We start from the raw sequence: 12,047 nt of genomic DNA on the forward strand, positions 1-12,047 counted from the left end.
CCCAATGGCCTTTCCTCATTCCCAAACTTTTCCTTATTTTGTAGTTCAAATTTTTTCTTTGTTCGCCTTGTTTTGTGCATGGATAAAACTTCCAGCTTCTGGTCTCCAGGCGGTTTTCTGGTTAATAAATCGAGGCATGAATTTTGTGCGTGTTACAAGATGGTCTACCGATCTTCAGTCTCCTTAGTATTCATTTAAACGGACATTGGTGTTTGTACAAATCACACACAAGAAAGAACGCATTTCAGGTCACTGTACCTAAACTGTATTGTTTCTATAATGAAATCAAGCCCCAATATCCATTTAAATGAATTCCAGCCTTCTGTACTGTATGCCCTTGGTCTCGGTTCTGAATAATAATCATGCTAATGAACGGACTGGTGGGCAGGTGAAAGAACTTTTGTTACACGCGAAACAATATTTCATCTTCGAAGAAAGGCAAGGGCGTTGCTCTGACTTTCAGTGGTGTATTTTGACAACGACAGAACGTAACCCTGTTAATCTCAGGAACCTATTGCAGTACATTAACCCATTAAGAGCCATTGTCCTAATTTGAGTACAAGCTGCTTTTGTAATTTGTTTTGGAGCATTTTTAACTGGCATCTACTTGTTTTTTTTTTTAAATTATTTTCTCAAACTATTATGATAACTTTTGCAATTAACAAAATGATAGTAAGTTAAGTCTAAATGTAACTGTTAATTTTACAAATATAGCCCAGATGCTTTTATGACAATATAACCAAAGCCTAAAATGATACATTTCTTGGTGTATTTCTCCCCCACGGTGATGATAAAGCTCAATTTTCTGTGTGCTGAGCTTCATAGCCAACGTGAAATTTCACTGATCTGATTATGGGCACGTCTAACTTGACTGTCCTCAAAAAAATAGGATGGTAGCAGTTCGTAGCCAAAATGAAGGATTTTTTTCTGTGAGAAATATTGATTTGGAATGTATCCAATTACAATCCAATTGAGGTTTTTCAGATAAATGTAATTGGTACTTAATGGGTTAATAGTTTCTAACAGGGAAAAAAATTAATCGGCTCTTACACATTCTAATTGTGCTTTAAACAAATTTGTACTCCAAAAAACCTGTAGAAAACCCTGATAATTAAATGCCAGCACTGTATAATTTTGATCATGTAATAATTCATTGAGGAAGGGTGCTACCTCCAGTCTAGCTTGAGGTGTGAACTGCACCCTCCCTCATCTTCTAAAGTTGAGGGAGCATAAGCCACTTTTTTCAGGAACAGTGGGTTCAAACCTGGTTCCGGGAGACCGTGTTTGAGGTTGATGTATCAAACCCCAACTCTCCCCTGGTGTGCCATGCAGTGGCCTGAAACCAAGTTGCAAGCCACAAAATGGCTTTGTGTTCCCTCAACTTCAGGTGGTCCCTCCAGTCCAGGACCGGCATGAGTCCTACAGATTGAACTGGTCCCTCCCCTTCCCCCCGTCATTGAAAGAATTGTCCCATCAGTTCAGGACAGGCTTGAGACATAGATTGAACTTCTCTCCCTCTCTCATCTGCTAACTGAATGGGTGGTCCCTCCAGTCCCAGGCAGGTTTGAGACACTGAGACTGAACTGCCCCTTCCTTCATCCTTTAAGAACAGAGGTGCTTCTACAACCCAGGGGATAAACATCTGTCGGTCACCAGTACCGTCTGTTTAACATCCATAAGCGTGAATACATTTCACGATAAAACAAAATATGTGACCACTCCTGGGAAAAGAGCAGAACTAATTCGTTTTTGCAGCTATTCGGTTTAGTTTGCACATTAACTGGAATATTCTGTGTGGAATTAACATTCATTTTGTAGATTAGAAGTTAAGAACCCATTTGTAAATATGTGTGTCTTTCCCCCCTTATTTTCTTTGAATGTTGCACTACTTATTCAGATTGTTTGTTTGTTGTTATGATTTTATTATTATTTTAATTGAACAAACCACCATGACTTCAATGTTAACAACTTACTGTAAAACTCAGTATAGCTGGATGTCAATATCCAAGTCTGTGTAGCTAATAATGAGCTGTAAATAAATTCATGAAACCCCAAACGGTATGTCCTGTTCTGTCCTCTCTTTAACAGTACTGTGTTGTATTAACTCTGTCCGCTGTCATTTACCCTTTTGGGAACATGCAGTGAGAACAGATCTCATCGTTCAGCACTATGCGATTGTTTAAAGAGGGCGTGCACATAACAAAAAGGATGCAAAGGGGGACAACAGAATATAAAAATGAAAAAAAAAAAGAAAATGGTAACACACACACATTGATTTCTGCAAATATGCCCTATGAAAGTGTTAAGGTTTATTAATTCAAGTAAACATGGAATAAACTACTTTGTTACGCTATAAGGATGACACCAGACCATGTTTCAAATATTAACAATGTTTATTAGTTTAAAATACCCACAGTACATTCTACATTGACCATTATTGTTTAAATACAATACTTGCCGCTAGCATTAGCAGAGATAGGCAATTGATCAGATTACCTGAACCCCTGGAGAGACAGCCTCAGACACTACACCGATGGTCCACAATGATCTTGAGCCATTGGGAGCTTCTCTGGCTGTTGCCTCTATGCCCAGTTTTTTTTGTTCTTTGTTCTTTATGTTATCTTACTAATTATAATAGATCACCAATAACAATAAAGCAAGGCAAGAAAATAAAAAAACAACTATGACATATACAATTACTTGTCTTCAGTATAATGGTGAAAATATTTGACCATCATTATTGCAATAACTATTTAATTGCTGCATCCATTCAGGATGATATTACGGATTAATCGTTTACTGTCCCACACCTACGTACACGCTGTCAATTCATACAAGCTGTTAATGTTACAAAATGAATAAGGTTTATTAAAAGGGAATTAATAAGATCATTTGCAAGATAAAAATAACTTACTTTTACTAACTCGGCCCCAGTTAATCAAAGCTGCTAATTGCAACTTGCAATTTCAACCACAGTAGGTTAATGCAAGACAGACGGCCTTTTCATTACAATGCAATTTGCTATTTATTTATGAAGCAGTAATGTTGCATAATTAGTAACGAACAACATGAGCACTCATCCATTAACCCTACAAGTTAAGTGATTAAGTTGTTAATCACTTAAGAACATAACGACAGGCGCCCATTCCACCCATTAATGCTCGTTCAAGACCTAGTTGCTGGTTAATCTCAAAAGGATCCCAATGATTCAGCTGCAACAGCATGGCTAAGTAACCCATTCCATCGCTCACCACTTTGTGTGAAGAAGTGTCCACTTCCCTCTGTCCTAAGTCTGCATAACTGTGTCCTCTGGTCCTAGTTTTTCTGCTGCCCTTCTTCGCAGAGTGGTGAGGGTATGGAACGGGTTACTTAGCCATGTTGTTGATGCTGAATCATTGGGATCATATTGAACTGATGTGTGTTTTTTCTTGTTGAATCGCTTTCTATAGCTATTTCAGTCATCACATCCACAGTTTTCTTTAAAACTAAGATGTTAAAAGCATCCCATTGGCTTTTCAAGTGCTCTGTCTCACACAAAGAGTAGGTGAGGGCATGTCTAGTCATGTGGCTACCTACTCATATTGTTGAAGCAGGATCACTGGGGTCCTTTAAGACCCAACATGACAGTTTTCAGATCAATCAGCTACTAGGAACCGGACGAGGTGAGCCTTTTCTCTGCATAGTAATTGTACAGTTACCATACTTTACACAGAAAACCTTAATCCCTGTCCCCTCTGTCCATTGTTATTTTTTTATATCATCACTTCCTCATAGATGCTCTCTTGTGCGTAGCTGCCTGTCTCTCTGTCTGCTTCTTTTCCTCCTGCATTCCTGCTCCCATCGCCTAGATTTAAAAGGAGACAATAAGAAAATTAAACATGTCACTGAGACCTTGTCAGAAATAGATTATTTATTAAACAGATTAGACAACACGACTGCATTATACATATTTTACACTACATTTTTTTGGACTTTGGCCTTGCCTTCCAAGGTACCCCATAAATTAGCTAACAGATACAGGATAGCTGCCTTCCCCCGTTAGACGAAGCAAAAAAGTAGGTGGAGTCTGGGGAGGAGGAGGTGAACTCTGGTGCACAGCGGGGAGGTAATGGATTGAGGCAAGATATAAATCTTTTCCTTGCATTGTTTATCGAAAGACAAATAAGATACTAGCTGTCAACTGACGATTTGATCTGGTATTGGAAGCGCCTAACATAGGCTTGATGTTTACGTGATTTGATCCAAGGTTAAAGGTAGTTCCTTATCTGAACCACGCTTTGCTTAATAAATACATTCAGGACAGTTGTTGATACAGGGCAAATTAACCCTATATCTGCTGGATATAAATACTAACATTGTTACACACAAGTTACATAACTGCACTGTTCAGAGGAGGCCATGTGGTCCTCTCTGCAGGGTAGGAATACACTATATCCATTGATTTACGCAGGATATTATACGTAGGTTAAATTGCATAAAACAAATACAGTTTCAAGCCGTAGCCTTTTGCATTACTAGTTACTACCTCTGTTGCAATAAACAGTAGACTGAAAGTGAAAAAAGTATACCATCAAAACTCTCATTTTTTTTCAAGCTACAGTAGGAAGAAATCATATCAACAAAGGACACACGCTTTTGCAAGAATGAGAAAAGCTACATTATGTAACTAGATTCCGTTTTACAAAAGGCATTTTCTTCCAATCCGGCAACAGAATTCTGGTTTGTGGGGCTGGATTTAAAAATAATAATACAGAGGGGTGGCTAAGCATCGTAGCATGTGTGATACAGAAATGGGCATTAATGGGTTAAGGGAAAAGGGAGAGAGAAACATTTACCTTTGTTTTTGTTTTTTAGGTCGACAACAGAGTAAAGAGAGACACTGTTTGCCATCAGCAGTTTTTCTGAAATATATAAAGAATAGCAATCTAAACAATATGTCATACAGTAGAAAGAGTTATGAACTGACCGCTCTACCAAACACCCCACTTTCAACCAGAAGTATGCAATCATTCAACCATGCGTGCAATGCAGCCAGATAGGCGCCCCTATGAGCAGCGTGCTGGTCATGGAGAATTCAAAATTACTCAATCAACAAATGTATCCAGACCAAGGTGAGGCAAATTTCAAAGCAAGTACAGGCCATTTTACTAGGAACATTTTAGTTGTAAACGAAGCACAGGTTTCTTTTGTTCAACCCAAAGGAGGCTGAATGACTGAGCAAGCTGCAGGACTGCATTTTGTTTCAAATAAAATAAAAGCAATCACTGCGTTAACCCAGGTTTCCCTGGACGTTTGAATCTGTGTTTTTTGCTACAGTTATAATTTCAGTAGTAATGGTAACTTAAATGTAGCCTTTTTCCATGTATAGTACCGTTTTAAAGCGTGTCAAATCATAACAATAAGAGTATTGCGTTACTTTGTTGTATCCTTGTATTATTCTCCAGATTGAAGTTGTAGATAGCAGGTGTGCACATTTATTAAAACCATTGAAGATTCATTTTCAGAGTTACAGACATTTCAGACTTACGAACAACATCCATTCACAAGGGGTTTGTAACTCTGAGGCTCTACTGTGCTTGAATAAGAATGAGCCATAAAATGTTTAATCACAATAAGATGATCCAACCAAGGTCAGTCAAGTTCACACACCCCACCTATCCCCTGGTATCCTGAGTGCAGCTGTACATGATATAACCCTATCTCTAACCCTAACCCTAACCTTAACTCTAACCCTAACCCTAACCCTAACTCTAACCCTATCCCTAACTCTCAATCGAAGCCTCTCTCTTATTGTGTACTTACATATATCGTGCAAAATGATTTGCACGTTAACTACATTGTAACTATGCGTAGTAACATTATAATTATGTGTAAGTACACATGTATTTACTATGTAACGACTATGTAAATACACGTTAATTAGAGACACTTAACGTAAAGTGTTGCCCTCCAGATGAAAAATGTGTTAACCATAATGTAAAAGCATTGTCCACAGATCATGTTGACCATTGTGTGGAAACTGTAGTGTAATAAGAGAGGGAGGGAGGTACGTTAAGAAACCCAGCAACCCTTACCTTTCTTTTTGTTCTTCAGATCTATCATAGAGTAAAGATCCTTACTATTTCCCATTCTGTGGTTATCTGTTGACATGAGAACATAAGACATTTTAGAGGTATCCTCCTTCCTGGAGAACTTTCTGGGCGCAATGATGAATCTGAACCTAAATTATTAATTACATTACGAATCGATAAAAGAAAAAGAAGACAGCAGCACTGGTTAATTTAAAATGATAGAATTTGCAACTTCAATTGAGAACCCATCACCAAATGGAGTGTGCATACAGTCAGATGCTGAGAATGACAAACCTTTTTTTTTTACATCCCCCACACAGTATCTCATGTCCGTTTGATTTTGCGGGTTGTACAATGACTGTCGTGGGTCTGCGGGTTTTAATGTCAATTTCCGGGTCTGACCCATGGAATGAGGGTCACTTGGAATCTCCAGTGAGAAACAATATGTTTGCACAGCCAGGCACATGCGCTCCCCTGACTGTGTGACTCAGGGGAGGGAGCAGAGAAGGAGAGGAAAGGGGTGACAGTCCTTACCGCTGTTGTTCTTTGGGTCAACAAGAGAGTAAACAGTTCCACTGTCAGCCATTTGGGGATTATCTGAAAAAAAACGTATGTAGTTTAGATACAGTACAATAGGGAGAGAATCAGGCTAATGTGAAACCTTACAGTTAGGTTAATTTTTCTTTCTATTCTGAACTAGAATGACCAGCCAGATTTGGTAATGAAATATAAAGCAACTCAAGGGTCAGATATAAACATCCGACACATGTATCCTCATATAGCGATTGTATATTCCTGGAAATATGAAATCAGGGCAATGCTTTACATTAAGTGACTCTAATTACTGTATATTTATATAGTAAATACAAGTGTACTTACACAAGTACAATGTTATTATGCATAGTTACAATGTACTTAATGTATACATCTCGTTGCATGATATAACCATATCCCTAAGCCCCCTCTAAACCTAACCCTAACCCTTTTGATACAATTGTGTACTTACATATAGCATGCAAAAAGATTTACACATTAAGTATATTATAACTGCATAATAACATTGTAATTATGTATAAGTACACATGTATTCACTAAGTACATACTATGTCAATACACTAATTAATTAGAGACACTTAATGGAAAGTGTAATCCAACATTCCTATACATTTTCTGAAAACTGTGTTTATTACACGTCTTTTCAAAACCCTTTTGTAATGTATCTGTCGCTGCATTGAAGTATTTCTGTGTATTTTCCAGGTAAACACAGAAAGCCAAAACCTGAAGTTGTTTATGCAGTCCTTACCTGTGTTATTCTTTGGATTGAGAAGGGAATAAAAAACTCCACTATCAGCCATTTCAGGTTCATCTGAAAAATATAAATAGTTTAGATACAATATGAAATAAGCAATAATAAATAGGCTTAACCCTTTAAGGTACAAGGGACATCTTATTAAAAACTATGCTAACTGGGGCTCCAGAGTGGTGTATCCAGTAAAGGCGCTCCACGTGGAGTGCAGGATGCGTTCTATAGTCTGGACATTGCGAGTTCGAGTCCAGGCTATTCCTTTGCCGACCGAGGACGGGAGCTTCCAGGGGGCGGCACTCAATTGGCCGAGCGCCGCCCGGGGGGAGGGAGGGTTAGGTCGGCCAGGGTGTCCTCGGCTTACCGTGCACCAGCGACCCCTGTAGTCTGGCCGGGCGCCTGCGGGCTTGCCTGTAAGCTGCCCAAGAGCTGCGTTGTCCTCCGATGCTGTAGCTCTTGGGTGGCCGCATGGTGAGTCCGCAGCGTGAAAAAAAGCGGGCGGCTGACGGCACACACTTCAGAGGACAGCGTGTGTTCGTCTTTGCCCTCCCGAGACAGCGCAGGGGTGGTAGCGGTGAGCTGAGCCTAAAAATAAATGGCCATTTCCAAATTGGGGAGAAAATAATAAAAAATGATTGGCAACGACTGTTGCTTGAGTCGCTCTCAAATGTATTTGAAGAAGAAACCGTTTGAACAACAAGCGCTCAATTCCTCGTGTACCTGAAGGGGTTAATGAATAATGAATGGTAATACAGACTGGAGGGGCTCCTCATTAGTAACAAAGCTTTGTCTTCACTTCCACACTGGATTACAGGGTTCAAAGAGGGGCGATGTGTGACAATAACGGGGCGAGAGACCAAACGAAACCCACACAACCCTCACCTCTGCTTCTCTTTGGACCAACTTTGGAGTAAAGAGGATCGCTGTTAGTCATCTGGGGTGCATCTGTAAATATATACAGTATAGGAATATAAAAAACACACTAGCCCATTGGTATTGCAGAATTAAAGACTGTATTGTAAGTGCGGTAACACTTTCCATGAAGTGTCTAAGTGTCTTTACATAGTAGTTACTTAGTAAATGCATGTGTACTTACAATTAATTACAGTGTTATTATGCACAGTTACAATGCAAATTTTATTTGCATGATATAAACCTAATCCTAACCCTAACCCTTACTCTTAACCAAACAAAGCCTAACCGTAACCCCAACCCTAGCCCTTTTTCTGATTAAATTGTGTACTTACAGATATCATGCAAAAAGATGTACACATTTAGTACATTGTAACTATGCATAATAACATTGCAATTATGTGCAAGTACACATGTATTTACAAAGTAACTACTGTGTCAATACACAATAATTAGAGACACTTGTGTAAAGTGTTAACTTTTCATTTTAGAGAAAAAAAGGCTGAGGCACCTTACACCTGATAAGGGGTTTCATAATGGGTGTAAGAGGGGTAGAGAATAAAGGAGAGGAACGAAGACCTCCTTACCTTGGTTGCTCGTTGAATCAATTAAGGTATAAAAACCCTCACTGTCAGACTTTTTGAGTCTATCTGTGAAAACACATGGTATAGAAATCTAATTAAAGAGAATACAGTGAAGGTGTTGCAGGGCTGGTTAGACCGGTCATCTCCACATGTGAATACAGCCACGTGTGGAACGAGAATTCCGATTGCTCCTGGTTCACCCTCTCACTCTTGCAGTAGTGTGCAAGTTTATTTGAACACCTCAAGAACATGTATGTCCTTTATACACCTACCTGCATGAAAACCTCAGAGCGTGAGAATTTCAATGTTCCGCTCATTCATCAGTGACATAGAAACATTACAAACAGTCAAAATATTTCACCCACATTGTGCTTTAAATCAGGCATCTTAAACAACTTCTAAAAAGTATCAGCATTTTACCTTTTTAACGTGTCTTTCTTTTCTCTTACTATTTTAAATTAATTGCATGTGTAAACTTATTAAAGTCATCAATTAAATGAGCCAATCAGTAATTTGCCTGCAGTGGTTTGATTTCACATGCATAGCACATCAAAACTACAGAAGCAATGGGGTGTTCTAATACATGTGCACACTGCTGTGTCTATTTCACAGACACAGACAGTAGCTAGTGTGTGATCGGAAGTCAAGCAGGAAGGTGCTGCAGCAGAACAAGTAGACTTAAGCTACTGAATTATAATTACTGTACAGAAATACAGACAACATGGGACAACATGTGTTTCTTGTAAACACTGCAGGGGGTTCAGTAACGCTTTGAGGTTTTGATACTATTCCTTTACCATTTACTTCCATTGCAGTACAGTTTATATTTCTTTTTTTGCACTTTGCCTTTTCCTCCCCTATTATATAAACTATATTAATCTGTGCTCCAGGCATCACCTTTGTTAAATATTTTACAACCACAAAATAGTACATTATTGATATAATCTATAAGAAAAAGAAGTAATACAATTATTAAAATGTACATTTCAGACAATATATATAAATGTTAAATATCATCAGAAAATAAATCATTTTTTTCCCCATGTCCTCTATAAGCCCATGTAAAGAATAGTTGATGTGTCCCCACCTCTTTGCTTCTTGGCTGGATCAAAGACTGCATAAACAGTTTCAGATTTGGACTTTCTGTGTTTACCTGGAAAATATACAGAGATACTTCAAAGCAACATATATCCTGCAAAAATATTTCCACATTAAATACATTATAACTATGCATAATAACAATGTAATTAAGTACACATGTAATTACTAACTACTATGTAAATACACAGTAATTGGACACACTCAATGGAAAGTGTTACCATAAAATGTAGATTACATAAAGGGGCCTTTAACATTTCTTGTATTAATATAAGCAGTCTGACCTGCAGTCCGACGAGTTCTGCAGCATAGCAGTGTGGATGTAATGAGAATAAGTAACAGTCCGCTTCCACTTGCACCGGCAACAATCCACCACCAGGGGGCTGATAGAAAAGCAAAGAGCATTAAAGGATTTTATTATTATTATTATTTTGTTTTCTTTTAAAATTAAACCACACAAGAAAAAAAATGTTTATTTATTTATTTATTTATTGATTACAAATAAGCAGCTAAAGAGTGGGGGCTCTCAAAATAAAAAGGCAATTGTAAATGTTTTAAATGAATACACATTAGAGTTGTGCATACACTACATGAACATATTCTTAAATGGTGGAAGCAGCAGTTGACCAAGAGGTCATTGTCTTTGCACTGGCATGATGTAATCTAGTAGTGCTTCTCTCCTGAAGTGTAAAGTCTTACCTCTTATAAACACTAGCAACATTATCACTAATCATTTGAGAGTGACTATGCTTTACTACACTTTGCTCTGCTTTTAATATGGCAAACTTTAGGGCAGCAGCTGAGATGGATCTCAAAACTTGTCACGTTTGGCCTCGAAGGACCCCAGTGATTCTGCTATTTTCATGCAGAGCCTTACTTGCAAGTTCGATTTTCACAGCAGCACTCTGCTTCCTGATTCCTGGCCATGTCTCCGCAGTGCAGCTGTATCTCCCCGTGTGTGTTTTATTCATCGCTGTTATGAAATACTGTGCAGTGCCGCTACTCGCCGCTAGGGGTGCACCGTCTCTGAGAAACGTGTAGTTGACTGGAGGGCTGAGGTACGTGTTTCTCTCCACCTCACAGGTCAGGTTAACTGGCTCTCCCTCCAACACTGCAGGGCCTGGAGAGGCTGTCAGTGTTACCCTGGCGAAGAAATCTATCACAAGACACAACACACTGTGAACCTTTAATACAGCAAGATCCAAATAAGAGTCAGCAGTCACATGGTCTTCACATAACATACGTGTCTTGATTTGTGCTTCTATGTCATACTCCAGGAACCAATTATCTTGCGAGGAGCAAAGGTGTCCAGAGGTCATGTTGCTCCACTTCCTATAATACATGTGTTGAGTGCAGAAAGGAGGCTGCCACTTCAAAAATGTGTTGAAACGGAACAGACTTGTTTCACAATAAAATAAACTGTGGAAGTACTTAATATTTCTATTATATAAAATGCATAGTGTTGTGGTAATAATCATTTACTATTCTAGGTGATCTCTCACCTCTATCTAACCAAAGAGGATGGTGTAGTCAGTACTATGATTATTAGCATTATTATTTGTTTATTTAGCAGACACCTTTATCCAAGGCGACTTACAGAGACTAGGGTTTGTGAACTATGCATCAGCTGCAGAGTCACTTACAAATATATCTCACCTGAAAGACGGAGCACAAGGAGGTTAAGTGACTTGCTCAGGGTCACACAATGAGTCAGTGGCAGAGGTGGGATTTGAACTGGGGACCTCCTGGTTACAAGCCCTTTTCTTTAACCACTGGACCACACCTCCTCCACAGCATAGTCAGTACTATGATTATTAGCATAGTCAGTACTATGATTATTAGCATAGTCGGTACTATGGTTATTAGCATAGTCGGTACTATGGTTATTAGCCTGTCATTAACTGTACATTATAATTATTCTAGTAGCACGCCTAAACCAGCCGTGTATCAACAGTGTTAAGCTGTGGAATGGAACTTGGTTTCAGGAGACCAGGTTTCAAGCTGCTTTTCCTGAAAAAGTGGCTTTGTGTTCCCTCAGCTTTATAAGCGGCTGGACACAAACTTGCTCTAAAAAGCAAA

General features: G+C 38.8%; 1 protein-coding gene across 1 annotated transcript in view; it reads right to left on the bottom strand.

The window, feature by feature from the left end:
* Positions 1-2,374: 2,374 nt before the first annotated feature.
* Positions 2,375-12,047, bottom strand: part of LOC117398021 (Fc receptor-like protein 5) — a 38,766-nt gene continuing 29,093 nt past the window's right edge. Inside the window, exons 15-24 of the mRNA XM_033997012.3 lie at positions 10,846-11,124; positions 10,253-10,351; positions 9,958-10,023; positions 8,874-8,936; positions 8,257-8,319; positions 7,375-7,437; positions 6,606-6,668; positions 6,075-6,140; positions 4,836-4,901; positions 2,375-3,844 (exon numbers count right to left, since the gene is read on the bottom strand). Coding sequence (XP_033852903.3) covers positions 3,753-3,844; positions 4,836-4,901; positions 6,075-6,140; positions 6,606-6,668; positions 7,375-7,437; positions 8,257-8,319; positions 8,874-8,936; positions 9,958-10,023; positions 10,253-10,351; positions 10,846-11,124 — 920 coding nt within the window. The 3' untranslated portion in view covers positions 2,375-3,752. The remainder of the gene's footprint in view (positions 3,845-4,835; positions 4,902-6,074; positions 6,141-6,605; positions 6,669-7,374; positions 7,438-8,256; positions 8,320-8,873; positions 8,937-9,957; positions 10,024-10,252; positions 10,352-10,845; positions 11,125-12,047) is intronic.

The sequence above is a fragment of the Acipenser ruthenus genome, chromosome 54 (assembly GCF_902713425.1).
Source record: "Acipenser ruthenus chromosome 54, fAciRut3.2 maternal haplotype, whole genome shotgun sequence".
NCBI lineage: Eukaryota > Metazoa > Chordata > Actinopteri > Acipenseriformes > Acipenseridae > Acipenser > Acipenser ruthenus.